We start from the raw sequence: 27,548 nt of genomic DNA, 5'->3' as shown, positions 1-27,548 counted from the left end.
ATAGGCCAACGCCGCCCCGCTGAGCTCGCCGATTGGTTGGCTGAGAGCTCCCTCCGTTCTCCCCCCGGACGCCTCTCCGCAGTGCGCATGCGCCCATCCCAAAACCCTTACCAGCAACACTATGGCGGCTGCTTCTCCCCCCCCCAACCCCCGTCTCCCTCTCACCCCCTGACTCCCCCGACTCCCCCCGCCGCCGTGAGCTAATAAAGTTTGGTTAGGAGGGGAAAGAGGAGGTCTGGCGGGGGGAGAAACGGCAGCGCCACCGGCTCGCATCCTCCGGGGCTGCCTCCTTCTCTTTGCTCAGCGGTGTCCACGACCCCGGTGCTGCCCCGCCCTGCCCGGGCAGAGAGGGTGGGGGGAGGAAGGCTGGCGGGGGGGTGGCCGCTGAGGAGCGGCCGCTGAGGAGCGCGCGCGCGCGCTCACGTCGGTGCCGAGCCGGCGGCCGCTGCCTCCCTCTCAGTCCTGCTCGGCAGCAGCAACAACAACAGCCTGGGTAGCGGTACTGCTGCTGCCGCTTTCTCCTCTTCCTCCTCCGCTTCGTTCTTCCCCTCCCGGGGCACGGTGAGCACAGCAGCCTAGGGGACGGGGCTCGCCTCGCTCGCCGCGCCGGGACGCGGAGCCTGCCGTGAGGCGTGACGGGACGTGGTGGGGTCTCTCCCTGCGCCGGGATTGCAGGACCCCTCCTCTCTAGCCTGCCCTGGTAGCAGCCGAGGGAGGGAGGAAGGAAGGAAGGGAGAGGGGCTGCCAGCCGGCGGCTGTCCCGCTTGCCATCACCCTCTAATGTCCGGACGGGCTGCGGAGAGCTGGGCGCAGCTCCGGAGGCAGCGCTGCCCCCCGCGCTGGGACAGGCGGCGGCCGCCCCTAGCTGGGCGAGAGGGAGCGGGCGCCGCTCTCCGCTCGGCTCGGGCTGGCGGCTCTGCGGCCGCCCTTCGGTGGTGCGGGCCGTGGCGCGGTGCGGGGAGACCGCTGCCGCCCGGGGAGGGGTCGCTCGGGGCCGCTCGGCGGGGAGCCGGTGGTGTTGTGGCGGCCCTGGCTGGCTGCGGGCTCGGAGGGGGTCGGTACCGCTGGGCTGCGGAGCCGCCGCTGCTGCTCGGTGGAGTTGGCACCCAGGGCAAGGCAGGGCTGGGCTCTCTTGCCCGTTTTCACGTCGATCATATCGCTTGGGGAAACTTCCTCGCTCAACCCCGATGCAACTTTGAGCGAAAAAAGGAAGAAGAACGAAGAAACGAACAAAAAAAAAAGGGGGGGGGGGGGGGGGGGGGGGCGCGAAGAAGCCGTTTCCTTTAACGTTAGAGCAGCCGGAGAGCGGAGCCCGCAAGTTCCTCTGAAAGCATAATTGCAGCATCACTGGCTGGGAGGAAGCGAGCCCTGGGTGAGAGGAGCGCAGGGACAGCGCTGGAGCCGCGCTCCTTTTGTGTGTGTGAAGGGAGAGAGAGAGAGAGAGAGCAGGGTAGGCTCCGCTGTGCGCCGCGGCTCTCCGCCGGCGGGTTTGATGCCTTCGGAACTATCCTGTGACGCGCTGCAGGAGGATCTGGAGCGCAAACTGCGCCTGCTGTGTAAGGCTGCGGTCCGCCGAATCGGGGATGAGTTTGGCTGTTGGGAGGAGGCTGCTGTGCTTTAGTGTGTTGTTTTTTTTCGTGGCTGTTGTTGATTTCTCCTCTTTTTGGGGGTCATTTTCTATTGTAGACGCAAATGCGAACGGAGCGGTGCTGGCCGCAGCGGTCGGGCACTTGTATGCCTCCAGCCTGGGGGGTTCTGACAGAGGTGTCTGAAACTTGTTTGCTGTGCCCAGCTATTTCGTTTTGTTGTGTTCTGCCAGCCCTTGTTGATCGGAATCCTTTGTGTTGGTGCTTCCATCCCTGCCGTGCCATCTACCACCACCATGGAGTTAGGGGTTTGGGTTAGGGGTTTGCTTGGGTTTTCTTCTCATAGATTTCCCTCCCCCCCTCTCCCCTTTCTTTTAGAACGAAGAGATTGAGTTTAATTTTATTTTCTGGTTGCTTTTGTTTTTGTCTTCCCCCTTCTCCGAACTTAACAGATGCAGTTCATGCTGCTTTTCAGTCGCCAGGGGAAGCTGAGACTCCAGAAGTGGTATGTCCCATTATCCGACAAAGAGAAGAAGAAGATCACAAGGGAACTCGTTCAGACCGTGCTGGCTCGCAAGCCCAAAATGTGCAGCTTCCTGGAGTGGAGAGACCTGAAGATCGTCTACAAAAGGTTGTTCTGTCTCGCTTAACGCCCTAAGTGGCCATCCATCACCCACGCCCCAACGAGCGGCGAGGAAACAACGCGGGGTGATTCGGTTGGGGTTTGTTGCATTGTTGCTGGGGGTTTGTTGTATTGTGGGTGGGAGTTTGTTTTATCGTTGCTGGGGGTTGGTTTGGGTGGTTTGTTGGCGTTTTTCCCCACCCCCCTTCCCCTCTGCTGGTGTTGCAGCGGACTAGACTGACTTTTGTTCGGTGGTTTTCTTCCCCTCGCATCTCATGTGATAACCAAGCAGGCATCGGCGGTGTGTGGGGGAATCACTCACGCCTTCAGCAGCGCGCTGGAGAAAAGAAACGAGGGCTTTCCCCTCCTGCTTTCATAAGGAGTTGGGAGGGAGCTCTGGATTTACACAGCACCTAAGGGTGGACACAGATGAGGGTTTGATGGGGGAGAGGTGAAACAACTCGACGGTGCAAGTGTTGGCTCCAGAAATCAGCCTTAAAATCGAACTTGCTTTTAAAAGCTCAAAGAAGTGAGGAAGTTCCCCCCCCCCTTATTTTTGTTTCAATTATTTTAATCCATTATTTTTTTGGCTATGAATACCTGGAGGCATCTCTCCTAATGGCAGTTGGAGCTTTACCTGTTCCTGGGAGCACTGGGTGATTTTCTTTATGATAGTTTGATGTCTCACTTGTTCCCTATCTTTTTTTTTGTCTTTCTAGGAGTATAATTTGCTTTGTAATGGTTTAATTTCTCAGCATTCCCTTATTTTTCTAGGAGCATTATTGTTCTTCACAATGATTTTGGTTTCTTACTTGCTCCTTCATTTTCCTAGAAGTAGAACTTCCTTTGCAATCCCTCAGTTTCTCAGTTCTCCCCCAGTTCTTCCAGGAGCTTCCTTTTCTTCACCACAGTTTCACTTCTCACTTGCTCCTTCATTTCCTAGCAGTAGAACTTCCTTTGCAACCCTTCCATCCCTCAGTTCTCCCCCAGTTTTTCCAGGAGCATCATTTCCTTCACCACAGTTTCACTTCTCACTTGCTCCTTCATTTTCCTAGGGGCATAACTTCCTTTGCAACCCTTCCATCCCTCAGTTCTCTCCCAGTTCTTCCAGCAGCATCATTTCCTTCACCACAATTTCGCTTCTCACTTGCTCCTTCCTTGTTGTTTTGCTTTTGTTTTGATCTAGGAGTGTTTTATCCTTGTGATGATCTTTATCATGCATTGCAGGGTAGTGGGGTGAGCATAATTTCCTCCCCCCCTCCCAAGAGCAGTGGAAATCCTCACCCTGATTTTTGATAGGCTGCATTACTTCCAGGTAAAGCAACTGCTGTAGAACTTCTGAGTTCTCCTCTTCCTTCCCTAGGGAGTTATAAACCTCATTTTTTTTTTCCTCTTTGAGAGGGTAAATAATTTCTGCCTTACCCTAAGGGCTGTTGCAATCTCCCTGTACCAAATACAACCCAAAAGATTGAGATGCTTTAAGCTCTTCCTAGTTAACCAGGGTGCATGGAATGCTGCCAGCCCACCTGATGCAAGTTGTTGTTCTAGGGCAAGGAAGGGGAAGCAGGAGGAGGAGCAGTGCATAAACTCTGCTGGAAGAACATCCATTTGCCCTTCTGCTTCACAGTCTCCTCTCAAAACCTGTTGGACATAGATGTAGGCAGGCTTGGCCCAATGCTTTGTGTGCTCCCTTCAGCAATAATGCCTGCAAATGATTGGTTTTCAGCAGGCAGCTGTGTGCTGGGCTGCAGCCAGAGGAGTGTGGGCAGCAGGGCAGGAGAGGGGATTCTGCCCCTGGGCTCTGCTCTGCTCAGACCTCACCTCCAATCCTGCCTCCAGCTCTGGGGTCCCCAGCAGCAGAAGGACACAGAGCTGCTGCAGGGAGGCCAGAGGAGGCCACAAAGATGCTGCAAGGGCTGGAGCAGCTCTGCTGTGAGCACAGGCTGAGGGAGCTGGGGGTGTTCAGCCTGCAGAAGAGAAGGCTCCAGGGGCACCTCAGAGCTGCCTGCCAGGAGCTGAAGGCATCCTGCAGGAAGGCTGCAGAGAGACTTTTGCTGAGGGGGTCTGGAGCCAGGCCAAGGGGCAATGGTTTGGAGCTGAGGCAGAGCAGGGTCAGAGTGGAGCTGAGGCAGAAGTTGTTGAGGCAGAGGGTGGTGAGAGTGTGGCCCAGGCTGCCCAGGGAGGCTGTGGCTGCCTCCTTGCTGGGGGTGTTGAAGGCCAGGCTGGATGAGGCCTTGAGCAGCTGAGTGGAGCTGAGAGGTGTCCCTGGGCATGGGGGGGAGCTTGGAGGAGCTGAGCTCTGAGCTCCCTTCCAGCCTGAGCCAGGAGTGTGCTCTTTTGTGCCTGGGGGGCTGGTGGAGATTGGACACAAATGAGCTGCTGAAAGCTGTGGTGGTGTGACCTGTGTCAGTGGTGTGATGTGGGTCCTGTGGCCAAGGAGCGTGAAGGAACTTGCTGGGAGAAGAACCTGGGACCCTTTGGGGCTGGCTGTAGGCTGCAGTCCATCTGCTCGACTGCTGCTGTGTACAGCTGACTGCAGGCTCTTGTTCCACTGCAAACCAGCCTGGCCCAGTCAGCCTATGAAATCCTGCTGAAGATGCTCAAGAGAAGGAACATCTCAGCTCTTGGTTTGCTTCTGTGGGTTGGTTGTGTTTTCTTGGCCTGTTCTGTTAGGGTAAAACATCCCTGGAGCACTGAGTGCAAGAGGTGAGAGCTTAAATTCCTGTACTCAGGAACAGCTTCCAGGTTTGTGGGACTGCTTCCAGGCATCACAGGAGGAAAAACTATATCTGAGGTGCCCCTGGAGCCTTCTCTTCTGCAGGCTGCACACCCCCAGCTCCCTCAGCCTGTGCTCACAGCAGAGCTGCTCCAGCCCTTGGAGCATCTTTGGGGCCTCCTCTGGCCTCCCTCCAGCAACTCTGTGTCCTCCTCCTGGAATGTGCTGCCCAGGGAGGTGGTGGAGTCCCCATCCCTGGAGGTGTTTAGGACCAGCCTGAATGAGGCCCTTGGTGCCATGGTTTAGTTGATCAGATGGTGCTGGGTGATAGGTTGGACTGGATGATCTCAAAGATCTCTTCCAACCTGGTTAACTCCATTCTAATAAACAGCTTCCAGGTTTGTGGGGCTCCTTCCAGGCATCACACCATCATTAGAGGTGATGAATACCCACTGTTGTGATCCCTTTGGGAAAGGGAGATCTGTTACAGCTCAAAAGTGGATGAGCCCAAGCAGGCAACCAGAATGGTCAGAGCTTGCTGAGAGGGGGGGTGGCTGAAAGCAGCACCTGGGAGAGCTTTGTGTGGCCTGTGAAACTGCAAAGGTGCTTTGGTGTCAAGAGGCCCTGTAGCATCTGAACTTGCCAGAACTGTTAGTGGGAAGAGCCTGAGGCTCCTGGTGCAAATGTTCTGAAGCATCAGCTCCAGGAGTGTGTGCAGAGTGCTGCTGTGAGTGCTGCCTGTGCACAGTGCTGTTAGCAGTCTGGAAGTGATGTGCTGCTCTTGTTTTTCAGAGTGCCTCTACTGTCAACATGTAAGAGAGAGCTGACCTAGATACTGCAGCTCCAGAAGGGTTGGCACTATCAGAAGCACACTCAAGGGTCTCTGGTGTACCTTTTCTGTACGAGCAGAGTGGACTCAAATGCAGCACTGGCAAGCCAGTGGCTTTTGCTGCCCTCTGATGCTTCTGAGGAGAGCAGGCTGCTTGGGTCAGCCTCCTCAGCCCTTGTAGCTGGGCAAGAAAAGAGAAGTGAGTGTGGTAAAAGCCATCACAGTGGGTGGCTTACTGCTTCTTGTAGCATTGGAAATGGTTGGGAAATCGAATCCTGGAATTGCTCAGCCTGGAAGCTCAGAGCTCATCTCCTCCAAGCTCCCCACCATGCCCAGGGACACCTCTCAGCTCCACTCAGCTGCTCAAGGCCTCATCCAGCCTGGCCTTCAACACCCCCAGCAAGGAGGCAGCCACAGCCTCCCTGGGCAGCCTGGGCCAGACTCTCACCACCCTCACCCTCAACAACTTCTGCCTCAGCTCCACTCTGACCCTGCTCTGCCTCAGCTCCAAACCATTCCCCCTTGGCCTGGCTCCAGCCCCTCTCAGCAAAAGTCTCTCTGCAGCCTTCCTGCAGGATGCCTTCAGCTCCTGGCAGGCAGCTCTGAGGTGCCCCTGGAGCCTTCTCTTCTGCAGGCTGAACACCCCCAGCTCCCTCAGCCTGTGCTCACAGCAGAGCTGCTCCAGCCCTGGGAGCATCTTTGGGGCCTCCTCTGGAGCTGCCTGCCAGGTCCATGTCCTTCCTGTGCTGGGGGCTCCAGAGCTGGATGCAGTGCTCCAGGTGAGGTCTGAGCAGAGCCCAGGGGCAGAATCCTCTCAGTGTTTGTTGATGCAGCCCAGGATGTGCTGCACCTCTTAGCTGCCAGCTGTCTGTAGAAGTGTTCCTGTGGTGTTGATTAAGTGGCTCTGTCACAGTGGTTGAATGTGGTGCTTGCAGTCAATTAGGGCCTTGGGGTTGTTGTTTTAACTTGCTCAGCACTCTCTGTGCTGGTTTTGGGTTCCCCTGGCACCAGGAGCACCTCAGGAGGCAGAAGTTTTTCCTGAGCATGGCCATGCCTTGGCTCCTCTCTTGAGGCTGCTGGGAGAGGTCAGCAGCCTGTCTGAAGCTGCCAAGGTGCTTCCCTTCAGTGGTGCTGTTGCTTTCTCTGCCCTGGGCTGAGCAGTGCCTGATCTGGCCTCTCACCACTTCTGCTTTTGCTAAGGTTAGAAGGTAGAAGTTTTGTGGAAGGGGAGAACCAAGGTAGCTGTGAAGCACAGGTGCTCCCCTGAGTGCCCCTCTGCCCTTTCAAGCAGCTTGGCTGTCATTTGCAGCCCAGCTCTGCTGCAGTCAGGCTCTGCAAGCTCTCCCTGTGTGCAAGTGGGATCTGGTGGTGGTTTTTAGGCCCTGCCTTCAGAATTAATTACAGCACTGGAAATGGCTGGGAAAGAGAAGCCTGGAATGGCTCAGGCTGGAAGCTCAGAGCATGCAGAGAGATGTGGCTGCTCCCAGGCCTGGGGCCTGCCTGCAGCTTCACCCAGTGAGAAGCTTCCAGGCTGACTTACAGCAGCTGGCCTCTCACCCAGCAGGAGCACACCAGGGTCCTGGTGGGATGTGCAGCTTCTCCTCTGCCTGCAGGGAGCTGATCTCATAGAATCAGTGAGGTTGGAAAAGACCTCAGAGATCATCAAGTCCATCCTATCACCCCTCATGACTAACCAAACCATGGCTCCAAGTGCCACATCCAATCCCCTCTTGAACACCTCCAGGGATGGTGACTCCACCACCTCCCTGGGCAGCACATTCCAATGGCCAATCTCTCTTGCTGGGAAGAACTTCTGCCTAACCTCCAGCCTGAACCTCCCTTGGCACAGCTTGAGACTGTGTCCTCTTGTTCTGGGGCTGGGTGCCTGGCAGAAGAGACCAACCCCCACCTGGCTACAACCTCCCTTCAGGGAGTTGGAGAGAGCAAGAAGGTCTCCCCTGAGCCTCCTCTTCTCCAGGCTAAGCAACCCCAGCTCCCTCAGCCTCTCCTCACAGGGCTGTGCTCCAGACCCCTCCCCAGCTTTGTTGCCCTTCTCTGGACACCTTCCAGCAGCTCAACCTCTTTCCTAAACTGAGGAGCCCAGAACTGGACACAGGACTCAAGGTGTGGCCTCAGCAGTGCTGAGCACAGGGCACAATGACTTCCCTGCTCCTGCTGGCCACACTCTTCCTGATGCAGGCCAGGATGCCCTTGGCCTTCTTGGCCCCCTGGGCACTCTGCTGGCTCATGTTCAGCTTACTCTCAACCAGTTCCCCCAGGTCCCTTTCTGCCTGGCTGCTCTCAGCCACTCTGACCCCAGCCTGGAGCACTGCCTGGGGTTGTTGTGGCCAATGTGTAGAACCTGGCACTTGGATGTGTTCAATCTCCTGCCCTTGGACTCTGCCCATCTGTGCAGCCTGGCAAGGTCCCTCTGCAGAGCTCTCCTGCCCTCTAACAGATCAACTCCTGCCCCCAGCTTGCTGTCATCTGCACATTTACTGCTGATGGACTCAATGCCCTCCTCCAGATCATCAGTAAAGCTATTGAAGAGGCTGGGGCCCAGCACTGATCCCTGGGGCCACCACTGGTGCCTGGCTGCCAGCTGGCTGTGGCACCATTCACCACCACTCTCTGGGCTCAGCCTCCAGCCAGTTCCTAACCCAGCTCAGAGTGCTGCTGCCCAAGCCAGGGGCTGACAGCTTGGCCAGGAGTTTGCTGTGGGGGAGGGTGGCAAAGGCCTTGCTCCAGTGCAGGCAGACTACCTTTGAGATCAAGCCCAACCTATCACCCAGCACAATCTCATCAACTAAACCATGGCACCAAGTGCCTCATCCAGGCTCTTCCTAAACACCTCCAGAGATGGTGATTGCGCCACCTCCCTGGGCAGCACATCCCAGTGGCCAAAAGGGAAGGCACTGGATGAGCTTTAAGGTCCCTTCCAACCCATTCCATGGTTCCATGAACTGAGAAGTCACCACAGGGAGCTGCTGAGAGATGTTCCCAGTGGAGCAGGGGGAATTCCAGTGGCTCAGTGGAGGAGTTTTCCTCTCATCCCATCCCTCCCCTCCTGTTGTGGTGGGATGGCAAAGCCCTAGGCAGTGATTGTTCTCTTCCTTAACCACTGAAAGCTCCTGAGTGAAAGTTCCTCTGGTTGGTTCATGGGAAAGCCACAGCAGTCTGACCCAGCTGGGGCAGAGCAGGGGTCTCTCAGGTCATAAACCCTGCTAGATGAGTGCTCAGGAGACTCCAGAAGGCAAGATTGATTGTATGGCCCCAGCCAGCTCCTGTGGGGGGGCCTGCAGAGTCCCCCAGGGCAGCTGCTGAGTTGCAGCAGGTGCTGCTCAGGCTCAGCTGTGCCATGTGTGTCCCTGCACCATCTGCTTCTGGCACTTCAGAGGCAGCTCAGTGGTGTCTCAGCTTCCAGTCCTGGTGTGGGTTCCAAGCTGGATAGCTGGCTTGTGACAGTGCCAATGAAGGTGCCAGCTGAGGAGCAGAGAGTTGCCTCTTTTCCAGGGTGGGAGTGGATTGCTAGAAGCTGTAGCTGGTGGCCTCTCCTTGGGCTGACCCCTGGGCAGGTGGCAGAGCTGTTGACTTAGTAGCTCTTGGGGTACATGACCTTAGGGTTAGCCTGGGAGGTTTGGGGGTGGTAGCTGCATTAGGACCACCAGAATCCTGAGGGCTGATGCAGGCTCTGTCCCAAGGCATTTTCTGTGCTTTGAAATACCTCTGTGAATGGTTTAAGTGATAGCAGAGGCTATCTCAAATGTCTGAGAGCAGGGCTTGGATGTTACAGGCTGGAGAGGAGATATCTTGCCCCAGAACTCCAGAGGAGGCCACCAAGGTGCTCAGGGGGCTGCAGAACCTCCCCTGTGGGGACAGGCTGGGAGAGTTGAGGCTGTTCAGCCTGGAGAAGGCTCCAGGGAGACCTCAGAGCTGTCTGCCAGTACCTGAAGGGAGCTAAAGGAGAGCTGGGAAGGGACTTTTGCCAAGGGCTGGGAGTGATAGGATGAGAGGGAATGGATTGAAGCTTGAGGAGGGCAGATTGAGACTGGAGAGGAGGAAGAAATTCTTTGGAGTGAGGCTGGGAGACTCTGGCACAGGTTGCCCAGGGAGGCTGTGGCTGCCTCCTCCCTGGGGGTGTTCAGCACCAGGCTGGATGAGGCCTTGAGCAAGCTGGGCTGGAGGGAGGTGTCCCTGCCCATGGCAGGGGGTTGGAGCTGGATGACCTTCCAGGTCCCTTCCAACCTGAACCTTTTCCTGAATGCTATGAACTCTGCCAGGAGGAGGAGGGGTGGGGGTTGGAAGATGCATTTCCAGCTGTGTCCTAAGCTAATTTAATTGCAGCAGCTCAAAGATGGTGGAGAGTGAAGTCTTGGGCCAAGGAGGCAGATCCCTGTTGGGCAGGCAGATGCCTGCAGGTCTCTCAGCCCTCCCTTGGGCCTCCTTGCCTGATGACTTAGTGTTCAACTTGAACCTGAAGGACTGGGGGGGGGACATCATCCTGCACCTCCAGGTGTGCTCCTGTTGCTGTGCTGACCTGGGGACTGACTTTGTTGTTCCAGATATGCAAGCCTCTACTTCTGCTGTGCCATTGAGGATCAGGACAATGAGCTGATCACTCTGGAGATCATCCATCGCTATGTGGAGCTCCTGGACAAGTACTTTGGCAGTGTGAGTGGCTGACTTCCTTCTGCTTTTGCTTGGGCAGCCCTGGGGTTGTGCCCCCAGCACTGTCTGGAAACGGAAGGGCTTGAGAAATGAGCCAGTGCCAGCTGCAGGAGGGGCAGCAGGTCCACAGAGCAAGGTCCTGCAGCTGGGTCAGGCCAGTCCCAGGCACAAATCCAGGCTGAGTGCAGAGTGGGTTGAGAGCAGCCCTGAAGAGAGAGCCTTGGGGGTGTTGGGTGCTGAGCAGCTCCCCAGGAGCCAGCAGAGCCCTCCTGCAGCCCAGCAGGCAGCTGTGTGCCAAGCTGCAGCCAGAGGAGTGTGTGCAGCAGGGCAGGAGAGGGGATTCTGCCCCTGGGCTCTGCTCTGCTCAGACCTCACCTCCAATCCTGCCTCCAGCTCTGGGGTCCCCAGCAGGAGAAGGACACAGAGCTGCTGGAGGGAGGCCAGAGGAGGCCCCAAAGATGCTGCAAGGGCTGGAGCAGCTCTGCTGTGAGCACAGGCTGAGGGAGCTGGGGGTGTGCAGCCTGCAGAAGAGCAGTTCTGGATCTGATGTTAATTGCCTGTGTTTACTGCATTCTCTTAACAGTTTCTCTTGAGTGCAGATCAAATATTATCCTGAGCCTTCTGTCTAGGCCCCCAGCTTCCCTCCTGCCTGGCACAGCTCATGGTGTGAGGAGCAGGTGTGAGGAGGAGGCAGTTGGCTGTGGGGAGCAGGAGCTGTGAGGAGGCAGCAGCCAGACGTCTGCTGTTGTAGGATCCACTGACACCCTCAGAGGAGCTGCTGCTCAGCTTTTTGCCTAAGTGGTGCACAGGATGAATAAGAAATGTCAGGGCAGGCTTTTTACATCTCTGTCTGTAAGGTTCTGGGCTGCAGCAAGAGAAGTGTGGCCAGCAGGGCCAGGGAGGGCATTCTGCCCCTCTGCTCCACTCTGCTGAGACCACAGCTGCAGCTCTGTGTCCAGGTCTGGAGCCTCTGTGCCAGGAAGGATCTGGAGGTGCTGGAAGGTGTCCAGAGAAGGGCCATGAGGATGAGCAGAGGGCTGGAGCTGCTCTGCTGTGAGGACAGACTGAGGGAGTTGGGGTTGTGCAGTGTGGAGAGGAGAAGGCTCCCAGGAGACCTTCTTGTGGCCTTCCAGGATCTGCAGGGGGCTCCAAGAAAGCTGGGGAGAGACTTTTGAGGGTGTCAGGGAGTGATAGGACTGGGGGGGATGGAGCAAAACTAGAAGTGGGGAGATTGAGATTGGATGTGAGGAAGAAGTTGTTGGCCATGAGGGTGGTGAGAGCCTGGCAGAGGTTGCCCAGGGAGGTGGTGGAAGCCTCCTGGCTGGAGGTGTTTGCAGCCAGGCTGGCTGTGGCTGTGAGCAACCTGCTGTAGTGTGAGGTGTCCCTGGCCATGGCAGGGGGGTTGGGACTGGCTGCTCCTCGAGGTCCCTCCCAACCCTGCTGATTCCATGGGTCCTGAGGCTGGCAGCTGGCTGTTGGTGACTTCTGGTGACGCTGCCAAGCAGTTTGGTGAGGGCCTGGGCCCCTGGCTGGTGTCCTCCCATGTGGCAGTAATGCTTGCTGCTCTCCCCAGGTCTGTGAGCTTGACATCATCTTCAATTTTGAGAAAGCCTATTTCATTCTGGATGAGTTCCTCCTGGGAGGGGAAGTCCAGGAGACCTCCAAGAAGAATGTGCTCAAAGCTATCGAGCAGGCAGACCTTCTCCAGGAGGTAAGCACGGGCTGGGGGGGTGGGCACAGCTCCTGGGGGAGCTCCTGGAGGTGCTTCTGTAGCATGCTCAGCAGCCTGCAGGCCCTGGTTAACTGCCCTGGCTGGGGGCAGTGTGCTGGCTCTCCCTGCTCTGCCCCTCCTGTCTGGTGTGTGTCTGCTGTGGCCTGCCCCTGGGGGTTGTGTTTGGCCCCTGGGGCTTGTGTTTGTTGCACAGCTCTGCCTGGGGGGGTTCCAGTTCCTGCTGCCCTCACTCAGCTTTGCTCATGCCTCTCTTCATTTCCCCTCTCTAATCAGCCATTAATGTTGTTGCTCTCCTCATCTCTGATGCATGTTTCCTTTTGCTCTGTCACTGCTGACCTCCAGAAGCTAGATTCTCTCCTCTGAGCCTCGCCCAGGTACAGTTCCTGCTCTGCAGAGCTGCCTCTCTGCTGGGGGTTGCTTCCTCTGCAGCTTTGCTCTGTAGTGAGTTGGCAAAGCAGTGACAGTAGTGCCCTAGAAGCATAGAGAATGAGGCATTAAACCCTTCTGTTCCTTTGCTTGGGGTGCTTCTGCTCTTCATTGCTGACTCTTGAGGAGAGCCCTGCAGCTCTGGCAGAGGTTGGATGGAGGGTGGGCTCAGGGGCACAGAAAGCCCTCAGTGTGATTTCCTCACCTTTCTCCATCCTCTGCTGGCTTTGAGGGGGGGGATGGAGGGGTTGTGGTTTTGACTGAGCTGCTGTAGCCATGGGGTCAGCCCTGAGGTCCTCAGGTGTCTGAACAAAACTCTGGTGGTGCTGGGGTCAGGCTTGTGTGCAAGGCAGAGCAGCAGGGAGCTGCCAGGGCTGAGCAACCTTCACTACCACAGGCCTGGGGTTCACTGACAATCAGTGGGAGCTCCTCTGCTTTGGTTGGCTTGGGTTTTTTATCCCCCCCCCATGAGAACCTTCAATCTGTTTTCTTCACCCTGGAAGCTAATTGCTGCCTTCTCCTGCCAGGATTCTGTGTTCCACTTCGTGTGGACCTGACCTTAATAGGAAGGGGGAAGCCAAATGCTCTTACCCCTCCTGGTGGTGTCAGTGATGCCTCTAGGGCACAGGCAGAGCCACAGCACATTGGAGTCCTTTGCTGCCAACAGTTAGTGCCATGCCCAAGGCCACCCCATTGCTCCAGGAAGAGGAGGTCCAGGAACCTCTTTCCTGCTGCTGTTTCTTCCCTTCTTTAGCCTTAGAAGGAATTAGCTTGGACAGAAATCCTCTTGCAGCCTACAAAGAAGGGTGGTGGTGAGGGGGATAAAATCTTTATCCTGTTGGAAATCTGTTGCTGCTTTTCATGGGAGAGCAGGGAGGGAGGGAAGGAGCAGGGAGGGAGTGAGCAGGTAGCAGGGCGGGAAGGAGCAGGGAGGGAAGGAGCAGGTAGTAGGGAGGGAAGGAGCAGGGAGGGAAGGAGCAGGTAGTAGGGAGGGAAGGAGCAGGGAGGGAGGGAGGAGGGAAGGAGCAGGGAGGGAGGGAGCAGGTAGCAGGGCGGGAAGGAGCAGGGAGGGAAGGAGCAGGTAGTAGGGAGGGAAGGAGCAGGGAGGGAGGGAGGAGGGAAGGAGCAGGGAGGGAGGGAGCAGGGAGGGAGGTAGGGAGCAGGTAGCAGGAAGGGAAGGAGCATGGAGGGAGGGAGGAGGGAAGGAAGGAGCAGGGAGGGAGCAGGTAGCAGGGAGGGAAGGAGCAGGGAGGGAGGGAAGGAGCAGGGAGGGAAGGAGCAGGTAGTAGGGAGGGAGCAGGGAGGGAGGAGGGAGCAGGGAGGGAGGGAGGAGGGAGCAGGGAGGGAGGGAGCAGGTAGTAGGGAGGAAGGGAGCAGGTAGCAGGAAGGGAGGGAGCAGGTAGCAGGGAGGGAGGGAGCAGGTAGTAGGGAGGAAGGGAGCAGGTAGCAGGAAGGGAGGGAGCAGGTAGCAGGGAGGGAGGGAGCAGGTAGAAGGGAGGGAAGGAGCAGGGAGGGAGCAGGAAAGGAGCAGGTAGTAGGGAGGGAGCAGGGAGGGAGGGAGCAGGTAGTAGGGAGGAAGGGAGCAGGTAGCAGGGAGGAAGGGAGCAGGTAGCAGGGAGGGAGGGAGCAGGTAGAAGGGAGGGAAGGAGCAGGGAGGGAGGAGGAAAGGAGCAGGTAGTAGGGAGGGAGCAGGGAGGGAGGGAGCAGGTAGTAGGGAAGGAGCAGGGACAGAGGGAGCAGGGAGGGAAGGAACAGGGAGAAAGCAGGGAGGGAAGGAAGGAGCAGGGAGGGAGGGAGAGAGCAGGTAGGGAAGGAGCAGTTCTCCATTCCAGCTTATCTGCCTCAAGTGCTCCTCCCTCAAAGCTCTCCTTCCCTCCTTCATTATATATAGAATAGAATTAAGGGTTTTTTCTCCTCATTCTCTCTACTTTGGGATTCTCTTTTCACTGTTTGCCTAGGGCTCTACTAAAGCACCATCCTGCTACTGGTTTTCTAGACAAAAAAGGAGCATTCTCTCTATCTTCTTTCCCCCCAACCCATTTCATATAACTCAGAGTGGAGAATGTGGTGCCAAAAGAACGATCACTTTCTCAAGGAGAGGCTTTTTTCCCTTCCCCAGATGGCTTGACCCTGCTTGGCCTTTATATCCTCATCTCTGAGACCTTCCCTTCTGTCAGGGTTTATTCATAGAATCCCAGAGTGGCTCAGGCTGGAAGGGAGCTCAGAGCTCAGCTCCTCCATGCCCAGGGACACCTCTCAGCTCCACTCAGCTGCTCAAGGCCTCATCCAGCCTGGCCTTCAACACCCCCAGCAAGGAGGCAGCCACAGCCTCCCTGGGCAGCCTGTGCCACACTCTCACCACCCTCACACTCAGCAACTTCTTCCTCAGCTCCACTCTGACCCTGCTCTGCCTCAGCTCCAAACCATTCCCCCTTGGCCTGGCTCCAGACCCCCTCAGCAAAAGTCTCTCTGCAGCCTTCCTGCAGGATGCCTTCAGCTCCTGGCAGGCAGCTCTGAGGTGCCCCTGGAGCCTTCTTACTAAACCTTTCCTGATCCAATGGGAATGTGAGCTGATCACAGCACCTCTGTAGCCTTCTCTTGGGTTGTTGCTCCTCATTTTCACTCTGATCCAGTGCAGATCTGCTGCCCTCTGTCTGATTTGTAGCTTCCAACCCCTCTCAAAGTCTTGAGCTTGTGTTTAAGCCAAGCTTCTCACTGTGGAGGTTTGGTTTTTGCACCAGCTGCTCCTCAGTGCCTGCTGAGTTTGATGAAGAGGGTTGTTAGAGTAATAGTTTGCCTCAACTGGAGGCTTCTTGGTACTTCCCCTTAATTTCTGCTTCTCAGAACACCTCAGAGCTACTGCAGTGAGATGTGGTCTGATTCCAAACCAACCACTTCTGGCAGGGCAGGCTCCTGTGCCTGTCTGGCTGGGGCAGGGTCTCATTCAGTGCAGCACAAGGGACAGTTGGTCCTAGACACTCCTCGTGCTGATGGAGAAACTGTTAGTGAGTGTGGAATGCTCCTTAGTAGTGAGGAGCACTGCAGGCAGCAGTGCATGGAGCACCTCCAGCAGTCACAGGAATCAGGGCAGATGCAGCAAGTGGCTGTGAAAGAAAGGAAGGCTCCAGGGGCACCTCAGAGCTGCCTGCCAGGAGCTGAAGGCATCCTGCAGGAAGGCTGCAGAGAGACTTTTGCTGAGGGGGTCTGGAGCCAGGCCAAGGAGGAATAGTCACCCAGGGCAGCTCCCACAGCAACACAGCCAGCTGGCTTTGCAATGCCTCCACACAAGGAGACTCCACAACCTCTCTGGGCAGCCTGCTCCAGCCCTCTCACACCCTCACAGCCAAAAAGCTTTCCCTCCTCTTCCCCTGGCACCTCCTCTGCTCCAGCTGACACCCAGTGCCCCTTGGGCTGGCCTTGCACATCCCTCAGCAGAGCCTGGCTGCCTCCTCCCCACACTGCCCTGTACAGCTTCAGCCCCAGCACTGAGGGCAGCCCTCAGGCTCCTCTGCTCCAAGCTCCAAGCCCCAGCTGCCTCAGCCTGGCCTCACAGGGAGATCTTCCACTGCCTGCAGCAGCCTGGGGGCTCTGCCATTGACTCTCAGCTGTACACTGCACTCTCCTCAGACTCTCACTCTGGCAAGGGTGTCTCAGTTATCTGCACACTGAATTCATCATTTGCTCTTTCTCCAGAGCTCCTCTTCCCTTGCTGTCTCTGGGAGCTCTGCCCCAGGTGACGGGAGGAAAATGTGAGCAGCTCTGCACATGCCACGAGCTGTTGGCAGGAGCTGAGTTGTGCACTTCTGGTCCAGGAGCAGTAAATGAAATGAACAATGGCAGAGGAGTGCTTGTCAGTGAGGAGGATCTTATCTTCCAGAGGAGCTGCTCTCTCTGAAGGAGCTTCTTCATCTGCATTTTAATAGGGCATGTTCCCTCAGCCTGGCTGCATGCTGAGGAGGGCAGCCTGAACGTTTGGACCTTGAGATAGTGAGGAGAAAACCACCAAATCTGGTTGGCTTTTATTTCCTCTGGTGTCTGGGAAATGTCTGAAGGACCTGGAGCTGCTGGAGGGGGTCCAGAGGAGGCCACCAAGATGATCAGAGGGCTGGAGACAGGGGACAAGGATGAGAGAGTTGGGGCTGTTGAGCCTGGAGAAGAGAAGGCTCCAGGGAGACCTCAGAGCAGCCTCCCAGTACCTGAAGGGGGCTACAAGAAAGCCAGAAAGGACTTTTGCCAAGGGCTGGGAGTGATAGGATGAGAGGGAATGGATTGAAGCTTGAGGAGGGCAGATTGAGACTGGAGAGGAGGAAGAAATTCTTTGCAGTGAGGCTGGGGAGACTCTGGCACAGGTTGCCCAGGGAGGCTGTGGCCTTGATCAACCTGGGCTGCTGGCAGGTGTCCCTGCCCATGGCAGGAGGGTTGGAACTGGATGACCTTCCAGGTCCTTCCCATCCCAGAGCATTCCCTGCACCCAGGAGCTGTTGCCCCACGTTTCAGTACCTGGCCTCAGGTTCTCACTGCCTGTGGAGATGGTTTCACAGCAGCATGGAGCAGGGAGTGAGCAGCAGCTGCATGTCCCCAGGGGGCATCTCCCCCTGCCTGGGGTTTGGAGGCTCATTCCTCTGTGCTCTTCCCTGTGGCTGTGTACAGATGCCAGGCCCCTTGCTGCTCTGTGTTTTGGGGCTGTCTCTTGCTGTCTTTAAAGGCAAGCTGGTGTGTGTTTGTTGCCAGGCTGTCCAGCAGCTGGAGCAGTGGTAGTGCTTGGGTGTCCAGATGCATTCCCAGTGTGTGTGTGTGTGTGTGTTTTATATCTGAAGCTGAGATGGGGAGACCCCAAGTCTGAGGAGGCTCTTGGCTGCCATGTGCTGGGGAAGCCCCCAGGATGTTTGCTGCACAGGTGGATCACAGTGTAAAAGGTGAAAGGCTTTGCACCAGGCAGTGCTGCAGGCAAATGAGTGCCTTGGCCACACAGCTCAGCAGGCAGCAGTGCTGCCTGAGTAGCAAATCCACTTCCAGGGCTCCTGAATTAAACTGCTGGGATTATGGCAGAGCTGGGCAGGTGGAGCAGCTGAGGGGGGAAACATTTTCCTGCCAGGGGTGTGTAGGGAAATAAATCTCATCTGGCTGTCTACAACTCCCTGAAGGAAGAGTGTGGCCAGCAGGAGCAGGGAAGTCATCCTGCCCTGTGCTCAGCACTGCTGAGGCCACACCTTGAGTCCTGTGTCCAGTTCTGGGACCCTCAGTTTAGGAAAGATGTTGAGCTGCTGGAAGGTGTCCAGAGAAGGGCAACAAAGCTGGGGAGGGGTCTGGAGCACAGCCCTGTGAGGAGAGGCTGAGGGAGCTGGGGTTGCTTAGCCTGGAGAAGAGGAGGCTCAGGGGAGACCTTCTTGCTGTCTGCAACTCCCTGAAGGGAGGTTGTAGCCAGGTGGGGGTTGGTCTCTTCTGCCAGGCAGCCAGCACCAGAACAAGAGGACACAGTCTCAAGCTGTGCCAGGGGAGGTTTAGGCTGGAGGTGAGGAGAAAATTCTTCCCAGCAAGAGAGAGAAATTGGCCATTGGAATGTGCTGCCCAGGGAGGTGGTGGAGTCCCCATCCCTGGAGGTGTTTAGGAAGAGCCTGGATGAGGCACTTGGTGCCATGGTTTAGTTGATTAGATGGTGCTGGGTGATAGGTTGGACTGGATGATCTCTGAGGTCTCTTCCTTTGAGACTTGGTTGATTCTATTCTATTCAACCTATTCAGTCTCCATGTGTGAAGCTCAGCCAATGACTTAAACACTCTCAGACTCAGTCCCATCCCATCCTGTTGCATCCTCAGTTGCAGCAACTGAGCTGAAATTCTCTCTCCCTACAACAAAGCCAAACCCCACTTTGGTTTATTAATCCCTCAGGCACAAGTGAAGCGTTCCAAACTCTCTAAGGGCTTCTTTTAAGGTCATGATATCCTCTATGCTGTTAAGAAATGGAAACTAAAGAGTTGTTCTCCTCTTGCTGCAGCTGCTTGGAGCCTTTGGAGAGGCTTTGAGTTTGGTTTGGGTTTTCTCTCCCCTTGCTGCTGTTTGGTTTCTGAGCAGTGGACTTGCAGCAGGACCTCATGAAACTGGCTTAACTTACTAATGCTAGCTGGAATGTGAGTGGGAATAACTGCCTTGCCTTCTGCCTAGGGCTCAGGCTGGTTTTGGGATGGAGTTTAGGCTCTCTCCTGAGCTCTGCTGGAAGTGGACATGAGCTGCCCAGAAGCGGGAGGGCGCTGGGGGCCTGGGGGGGAGGGGAGGTTGTTCTGCTTGCTGTTGAATTAAGGAGTGGGTCTCTTCCTTTGATTGTTTTCACTGCTGCTTGGTTTTTGTTTGTAGAGCCAGAATGAAGACTGGGGAGGTTTGTCTGAGGATATCTTATGATTAAGAGCAATCTAAAGGCATTAGCCCTGTGTGAGCCCCCAGCCGAGCGATTGGTAACTACCCAGTGCACCGCCTCGGTGGCATGGATGGAGTGGGTGCTATGCACAGACTGCTGCACGTGGGACTGAGCCCCTGCAAGGGCCCAGAGGGGGGGAGAAAAACAAACCAGGGTGATGGGCTTAACCTTCCTGCAACACCTGCATGATGGTCTTTGAGGAAGTGCTTGGAGTGCCTCCCTTTCTCTTTGCCTTCCCCATACTAACCGCATCCACGGCCAGCCTCTGACTCCTCCCAGCCCTGTCTGCTGGTGATTCAAGGGGAGGGAGCAGGGCAAGGTAGAGACGTGGGGAGCACAGCTAACAGCTCAGCAGATGTTTGGCTTCCTTTACTGACCACCAAGCTGGGTTGCTCCCTGGGGCAATGAGCTGTTGGCAGCTGCTGTGCCAAGCCCCAGGCAAGGCTGAGCGCTGCTGGGGAGTGCCGGGTGCTGCATGACACCACCCAGCTTCCTTGCATGCCTAGTGCATTGCAACAGGTTCTGGTGTCCACAGCCTGAGTGGAATCCCTTGAGGCAGTCCTGCTGTGGAAAGGTAAGAGCTTGTTTTCCATCAGGGCCCCGAGTTGCAAGCAGGCACAGCAGGATTCAGCTGCTGGAGGGGAAGCCAGGCCCCTGCGTAGCGGAGCGCCCGAGGCAGGAGGAGCTGAGCAGGGAAGGAGGCAGTGGTGGAGCTGGGACTGCAAGGAGAGAGAGAGCTGAGCTCAGCTGCAGCTTTGGCAGGGCTTGGCTTCCAGGCACAAGGAAGTCCTTCTCCTAGGCAATAAATGGTTTGTGGCATGTTGAAAGGCAAGAGCAGTGCTGGTGTCTGGGGGTGTTCACCACACAGAGGCTGCCAAGGGGCTGAGAGGGGCTGGAAGGTGTCCAGAGAGGGGCAACAAAGCTGGGGAGGGGTCTGGAGCACAGCCCTGTGAGGAGAGGCTGAGGGAGCTGGGGTTGCTTAGCCTGGAGAAGAGGAAGCTCAGGGGAGACCTTCTTGCTGTCTACAACTCCCTGAAGGGAGGTTGTAGCCAGGAGGGGGTTGGTCTCTTCTGCCAGGCAGCCAGCAGCAGAACAAGAGGACACAGTCTCAAGCTGTGCCAGGGGAAGTTTAGGCTGGAGGTGAGGAGAAAGTTCTTCCCAGAGTTGTTGGCCATTGGAATGTGCTGCCCAGGGAGGTGGTGGAGTCACCATCCCTGGAGGTGTTCAAGAGGGGATTGGATGTGGCACTTGGAGCCATGGTTTAGTAGTCATGAGGTGTTGGGTGACAGGTTGGACTTGATGATCTCTGAGGTCTTTTCCAACCTTATTGATACTATGATATGTGTGAGGCAGTGGGGAGGAGCTAACAGCTTGTTTGCTGAACAGACCTGTAGGGTTGATCATAAATCACACAACCATGGAATGGCTCAGGCTGGAAGGGAGCTCAGAGCTCATCTCCCCCAGCCTCCCCACCATGCCCAGGGACACCTCTCAGCTCCACTCAGCTGCTCAAGGCCTCATCCAGCCTGGCCTTCAACACCCCCAGCAAGGAGGCAGCCACAGCCTCCCTGGGCAGCCTGGGCCACACTCTCACCACCCTCACCCTCAACAACTTCTGCCTCAGCTCCACTCTGACCCTGCTCTGCCTCAGCTCCAAACCATTCCCCCTTGGCCTGGCTCCAGACCCCCTCAGCAAAAGTCTCTCTGCAGCCTTCCTGCAGGATGCCTTCAGCTCCTGGCAGGCAGCTCTGAGGTGCCCCTGGAGCCTTCTCATCAAAGCTGTTGTGCTCACAGCCTCCCTGGGCAGCCTGTCCCAAAGCAGCCAACCATCCCTGTGTCAAACCAGAGCTTCTTGCCTGACTTTGGACATCCTCTGCAGTGAGAGAACCTCAGTGCTGCAGCTTGGTTCTTGGTTTGGTTTCTAACCCTCTGTCAGCAGGGTTCTTGCTGCTGCTTCCCCTCCTCTTCATGCTTCCATGAGCACAAGCCCAGAGCTGCAGGGGGAATCCCTAGGTGCAAACTGCCAGCCACAGCCTGTGGGCTCACCTGAGAGGCAGCCCAGGGGCTGGGACCCAGCTTCACCACACCCCCAGGAGCTTTGCTTCATGCAGGTGTGGTGCTGAGCTGGGGACAGCCACCAGGGTCAGGCTGGGAGTTCCTCACTGCTGGCTGCTGGTGGGCAGCAGCACCTCCCAGAGGGTGACCACCTCTGGTCCAGCAGATCAAAAGAGCAGCTGAGCAGCAGGGAGCAGCCCCTGGCACCCATCCAGTTCCAGCACAGGAGGCTGCCACTAATGCCCTTAGAGCTGCTTTGGAGGGGGAGGCAGGCAGGCAGGGCTGATCTCCTGCCAGCTCCTCTTGCTGTGCTCTCTGGAGTGCTGCTGGGGAGCCACAGTGTGTGCTTGTGCTGGGATGTGGTGCTGAGTAACTCTGCCTTGGTGCCTGCTGCTGCCCCAGGCTCTAGCTGAGTGCTGTAGGCACCAATCTGCAGCAGCCTGGAGGAGTTCTCTCTTTTTGGCCTTGCTGCACAGGGAGCTGTAGGCAAGACCTTGTCCCAGAGCTGCCATGGATGGAGCTTTGCTCTTTGTGTTTGAGCAGCAGCACAATGAACATGGAGCCATTGAATGGGTTGGGTTGGAAGGGAGCTCCAAAATCATCCCCTGCACTCAGCAGGGACATCCTCCACCACAGCAGCTTGCTCACAGCCTTCTCCAGCCTCACCTTCAACAGCTCCAGCCATGGAGCCTCAGCTCCCTCCCTGGGCAGCCTGTGGCAGTGTTGCAGCAGCCTCCTGGGGCAGAACTTGTTCCTCACAGCCAATCTCCATCTGCTCTGCTCTCCTTTCAAACCCTTGCCCCTGCTGCTGTCCCTGCAGGCCTTTGGGCACAGTCCCTCTGCAGCCTTCTTGTAGCCCCTTCAGGTGCTGGCAGGCTGCTGTGAGGTCTGCCTGGAGCCTTCTCTTCTGCAGGCTGCACACCCCCAGCTCCCTCAGCCTGTGCTCACAGCAGAGCTGCTCCAGCCCTTGGAACATCTTTGTGGCCCTCCTGGCCTCACTCCAGCAGCTCTGTGCCCATGGAGTTCCTTTTCCAGTCAGGACTATGCCTCAACACTTTGTTTTCAGTGTAGGCTCAAATTAGGGCTAAGCAGTGAGAGCAGCTTGGAGGTTCAAGTCCCCATTTGTGCTTCTGTATTCAATACCAAAATGTTTGGAGCTGTGCAGGAATCCCAGCAGCCCAGGTGCAGATGACACCAAGCTGGCTGAGCCCAGAGAGTGGTGGTGAATGGTGCCACAGCCAGCTGGCAGCCAGGCACCAGTGGTGTGCCCCAGGGAGCAGTGCTGGGCCCCAGCCTCTTCAATAGCTTTATTGATGATCTGGAGGAGGGCATTGAGTCCATCAGCAGTAAGTCTGCAGATGACAGCAAGCTGGGGGCAGGAGTTGATCTGTTAGAGGGCAGGAGAGCTCTGCAGAGGGACCTTGCCAGGCTGCACAGATGGGCAGAGTGCAAGGGCAGGAGATTGAACACATCCAAGTGCCAGGTTCTACACATTGGCCACAACAACCCCAGGCAGTGCTCCAGGCTGGGGTCAGAGTGGCTGAGAGCAGCCAGGCAGAGAGGGACCTGGGGGTAGTGGTTGAGAGTAGGCTGAACATGAGGCAGCAGTGTGCCCAGGTGGCCAAGAAGGCCAAGGGCCTCCTGGCCTGCATCAGGAAGAGTGTGGCCAGCAGGAGCAGGGAAGTCATTGTGCCCTGTGCTCAGCACTGCTGAGGCCACACCTTGAGTCCTGTGTCCAGTTCTGGGCCCCTCAGTTTAGCAAAGATGTTGAGCTGCTGGAAGGTGTCCAGAGAAGGGCAACAAAGCTGGGGAGGGGTCTGGAGCACAGCCCTGTGAGGAGAGGCTGAGGGAGCTGGGGTTGCTTAGCCTGGAGAAGAGGAGGCTCAGGGGAGACCTTCTTGCTGTCTACAGCACCTGAAGGGAGGTTGTAGCCAGGTGGGGCTTGGTCTCTTCTGCCAGGCACCCAGCACCAGGACAAGAGGACACAGTCTCAAGCTGTGCCAGGAGAGGTTCAGGCTGGAGGTGAGGAAGAAGTTCTTCCCAGAAAGAGAGATTGGCCATTGGGATGTGCTGCCCAGGGAGGTGGTGGAGTCCCCATCCCTGGAGGTGTTTAGGAAGAGCCTGGATGAGGCACTTGGTGCCATGGTTTAGTTGATGAGATGGTGTTGTGTGATAGGTTGGACTGGATGATCTCTGAGGTCTCTTCCAACCTGGCTAATTCTGTTCTACTCAGAGAGCTGCTCTGCAGCTGTCCCTGAGCTGCCTGGGGAGAGCTGCTGCAGTTGTGTTTGGTCCCTGCAGGGTGGGGTTAACTGCTGTGGGGTTGAGATGAGGTTCCTGGGCCTGGCAAGCTCCTGCAAAGCATCCAGCATCTTTGTCTTGTGCTTTTGTTATGTCATGGGATGTGAGAGTTTGAACCTGCAGCAGCTGAAATGCCTGGAGAGGCTCAGAGGGAACTGCTTAGAAGTCAGGGGAGGTCTCTGGGCTCTGCTGGAAGGCTGCTGTGGCTCTGGGGGGTGGGTTACAGAGCCTGACTTGGTGCTCCAGGGGAGAGGGGCACTGCCACTCAGATGTGTGTTGTGCTCTGCTGGGGTTTGCCCTGCCAGGAGGTGTGTGCTGGGGCTGTGTGGGGCTGGTGCCCCTCTGAAGCACTGCTGCTGCCCTGAGCATGCCCTCACCCCTCTGCAGGCCACTGCTGCTCATGCAAGCAGAGCTCCCTGCTGCCTTCCCAGCTCACCTCTCAACGGCTTGGGGGCTAATGCTCCTGCCAAGGGAGGCTGCAGGGCAGCAGCACTCAGAAGCAGGGCAAGCTTGGGCTGCTGGGAGAGGCTTCAGGCACTCCCTGGGCTCTCTGCAGCCACTCTCTGAGCAGCTTGGCTGCTGCTGCACTGCCCTGGCCTGCTGCTGCTCATAGCCTGTCCCCAGGGGGTGTGCTGCCAGCAGCTCACTTAGCCCTGTGCCCTCTCCCTGACAGCAGCCAGCAGCTGAAGGCTACCACAGAGGAAGGAATGGAGGAGATCCCTAGGATGTCCCTGATCTGGAACAGCCTCAGGCAGTCCCTGGCTGACGGGGAGCTGTGAGCTTACAGGGGACAGGAGAGCTGCAGAGCAGCACAGGGCTGCTGTGAGTCCCAGCACACAGGGCACAGGGTAGAGGAGAGCTGCAGAGCAGCACAGGGCTGCTGTGGGTCCCAGCACACAGGGCACAGGGCAGAGGAGAGCTGCAGAGCAGCACAGGGCTGCTGTGAGTCCCAGCACACAGGGCACAGGGCAGAGGAGAGCTGCAGAGCAGCACAGGGCTGCTGTGAGTCCCAGCACACAGGGCACAGGGCAGAGGAGAGCTGCAGAGCAGCACAGGGCTGCTGTGAGTCCCAGCACACAGGGCACAGGGCAGAGGAGAGCTGCAGAGCAGCACAGGGCTGCTGTGGGTCCCAGCATGCAGGGCACAGGGTAGAGGAGAGCTGCAGAGCAGCACAGGGCTGCTGTGGGTCCCAGCACGCAGGGCACAGGGTAGAGGAGAGCTGCAGAGCAGCACAGGGCTGCTGTGGGTCCCAGCACACAGGGCACAGGGTAGAGGAGAGCTGCAGAGCAGCACAGGGCTGCTGTGGGTCCCAGGGCACAGGGCACAGGGGAGCTGCTGCTGGGCCTGGGGGTGCTGAGGTGGTGCTTTGCCCCTTGCCCTGTGCAGGGTGTGTAGCAGGCAGGCCTGAGGCAGTGTGGGTGAGGCAGAGGAGCAGCTGGGTGGTGGTGCTGCCTGCCCAGAGTGTGCTGTGTGTAAGCTGTGTGCTTTCTCTTGTAGCCACGCCATGAGTACTTTAATGTGCCAGTGTACTAAATGCCTTCCTCCAGCATGCATGCAGAGCTGCAGAGGAGACAGACCTGTGCCTCCCTCATCACCACATTGCCATCAGCTTGCTGAAGCCACTCATCTCCAGCCTAACAGAGTGCCACAAAGCATCCCCTGCTGTTGGTCTGCCCTCTCCCCTCCTCTGTTGGAGTCTCTGTGTCTTGCCCTGTGTCTCATCCCAGCAGAGCCTCTGCTCCTCGGCCTGCAGCTTCACTCCGTTGTTGTCTGCAGGCTTCAGATCCCTGAGCTAAGCCTCTCTGGGCTGCTCCAGCTGCCCCTGCAGCGTTGCTTGAGCTGTGTTTAGCTGTCAGAGTGGCTGTGGTGTTGCACCAGGCAGTGCCAGCCTGTAGCTGTGTGCCGAGCCCCCGGTGCAGGAGCAGCAGCCTGTGCCAGTGTGTGCCAGGGAGTGTGCAGTGCTGTGGGCACTCCCTGCATTGAGTTCAGGGTGCACACAGCAGAGGCCTTTCCTGAGGCTGAGCCCCCCATGGGGAGGAGGAGCTGCTGAGGGCAGAGAGAGAGAAACCACAGCAGTGCTGTGGCAGCCATGAGCCAGCTGCTCCTCAAGGAGGGACCCAGCTGAGTGCTTTGGGCCAGGGCTGGGAGGGACTTCAGATCCATTTGAGATGTGGCTCCTCCAGTTGGGAGTGCAGAGCACCCTGGCTGGCAGAGAGCTGTCCTCAGGAGGAAGAGGAGGAGGAGGATCCCCAGTGCCTTGCAGTTCAGTTGTGTGGGCAGAGCCAGAGGGCATCTGGTGCATCCCAGAGCAGTTTGTAACCTGAAGCAGTGCTGCTCTGGCTGGCAAGGGAGGTGCCCCCAGCCAGCTGCAGCAGGAGGGGTGCCAAGGCTCAGGCTGGGAGGCTCAGCCCCAAGCTGGGGCCTGCTCCTGCTGCAGCATTGTGGCTTCCCAGGGAAGCAGCTGGCAGGCAGTGGGTCTCCATTTCCAGGTTTGCCTCCTTTTGTGTCTATAAGACATCCCCAAGGTGTCTCTGAGTGCCTGCTTCAGCCTGCACTGCCCGTGGGCTTGCACTGCTGTGCACTGAGCTGGGGCTGGGCCTGCTCTCTGTGTCCAGCTGCTTGCTCCTGCCTGACAAGGTAATGAATGAGCTCTCTCCTGGCATGTCTCCAATAAAGCATTGCATGCACTTGTGGCTCATGTGGATTCCTTTCCCTCCCCTTCCTCTCATCTGTGTCCTGTTCCACCTGTGCCTCGTTTGCCTTTGGTGATTGTGAGCTGCAGGCAGGGAGGGCTGCTGCAGGGGGTGGGTTTGACCCTTCCTGAGGCACAGAACCTGAGCAAAACAGAACAGAATTGGCTCCCAGGCCTGCCACAAGGGAGGGATTGACTCCTCCAGCGGCCCCCAGCTGCCTGTGGGTGCTCCTCTGGGGGGGGGGTGGTGCTGCTGATGTGCCCAGCAGGAGGCATGGTCTGCCCCAGGCCTCTGCTCTGGGCTTGCAGAAGTCACTCCTCCCTGGGTGGTGCTGGTGGGCAGGTAGCTCAGGGCCTGGGGATGCTTTGCTCTGTGCTCCTCCTTAGCCAGAGGTCCTGAGGGACTCGGTGGGAGCTGATCTGTGTGTGAGCATTGCCTGAGCCTCTGAGCTGCTCTAGAAACAGCAGCAGCAGCAGCAGCAGGGCCCTGCTGCTCTTCCTCAGAGCTCCTGGGCACCTTTTCCCCTCTGGGGAGGTAGCCTGTACCTTGTTTCACCCCCCCAGGCCCATGCCCACTGCTGCCTCTGGCAAGCTTGGCCATGGCAAATGTTTTGGAGCCTCTGAAGTGCTGGAGAAGTGAGATCCTGTTGGAGTCCTTGGAGTTTTCCTGCTGTAGTGAGGGGTGTAGGAGGGTTTTTTTTGGGGGGGGGGGGGGGGGGGATAGGCTTGGTGTCCTCTCAAGCTGTGGATACAGTGTGAGGCTCTACCCCAAGGTGCTGCAGAGCCTTCCCTTCTACCCCTGGGTGTTCAACCAGCCAAGCCTCCCCTCCTGCCTTCACCAGGGGCTTTGCAGGCCTGGGCAGTTAGGTTTTTACCTCAGAGGGAGCAGGTTTGCTGTGGCTTTAAATCACCCCAGTGCCAGGGTTCCAGTTCTCACTTGCCTCTCTCCTGCCATTTCTCATGTGCTGCTGGGGCTGGGAGCTGGGAGCCCTCTGAGCTGCCTTGCTCCAAGCACTGCCTGGCTCCCAGGTCCCTCCAGCACTCCATCACCTCAGCCCTGAGCTGAAAGCTGCTTGTGAGCTTGCCCCAAGGGTGCCAGAGCCAATGTTCTGCTGTTAAGTGCAGGGTTTCAGGTGTCTCATGCTGGCTGTTTTGAGAAACACATTTAGAAAGCAACTGAAGAACAATTTGTGTCTGCTGCCTTAACTCTTCTCTGCCTTTTTTTCCCCCCCTGCTCCATGCCCTGGCTTGGTGTAGGATGCTAAAGTAAGTCTGTTCATCATCTGGGTACCTGCAGGTGGCTAACCTCTCCCTCAGGACACAGCATCCCTGTGGCCCTGCACCGTGGTGTTGGTCAGCATGACACAGGGCAGCCTGGTGGTGCTGGTGAGGCTGCTGTGGGGCATGGCCAATACAAAAAGGGGGCTGGGAAAGCCTTGGGAATTCTGTGTGGAGCCCATTCTGAACGAAGCTGCTCGAGGTTAGGGTGAGCCTGAGGCTTCCTGCCTG

General features: G+C 57.3%; 1 protein-coding gene across 8 annotated transcripts in view; it reads left to right on the top strand.

Annotated features, from left to right (window-relative positions):
- The first annotated feature begins 236 nt into the window (after window positions 1-236).
- The window catches only part of AP1S2 (adaptor related protein complex 1 subunit sigma 2), a 31,125-nt gene continuing 3,813 nt past the window's right edge, over window positions 237-27,548 (top strand). For 3 of the 8 annotated variants that reach the window (XR_010991229.1, XR_010991228.1, XM_068169159.1), the window contains exons 1-4: window positions 239-561; window positions 2,039-2,217; window positions 10,316-10,424; window positions 11,995-12,132. Coding sequence is in view for 4 of the 8 variants with exons in the window: in XM_068169159.1 (XP_068025260.1) it covers window positions 2,039-2,217; window positions 10,316-10,424; window positions 11,995-12,132 (426 nt within the window). In the remaining 4 variants the exon portion in view is untranslated. The other 5 variants (XR_010991231.1, XR_010991230.1, XM_068169161.1 and 2 more) reach the window with 5 other exon arrangements.

The sequence above is a fragment of the Melanerpes formicivorus genome, unplaced genomic scaffold, assembly GCF_026170545.1.
Source record: "Melanerpes formicivorus ecotype bairdi unplaced genomic scaffold, bMelFor1.0.p_v2 SCAF_166, whole genome shotgun sequence".
Lineage (NCBI taxonomy): Eukaryota > Metazoa > Chordata > Aves > Piciformes > Picidae > Melanerpes > Melanerpes formicivorus.
This window is presented reverse-complemented; position numbering and strand designations above follow the sequence as displayed.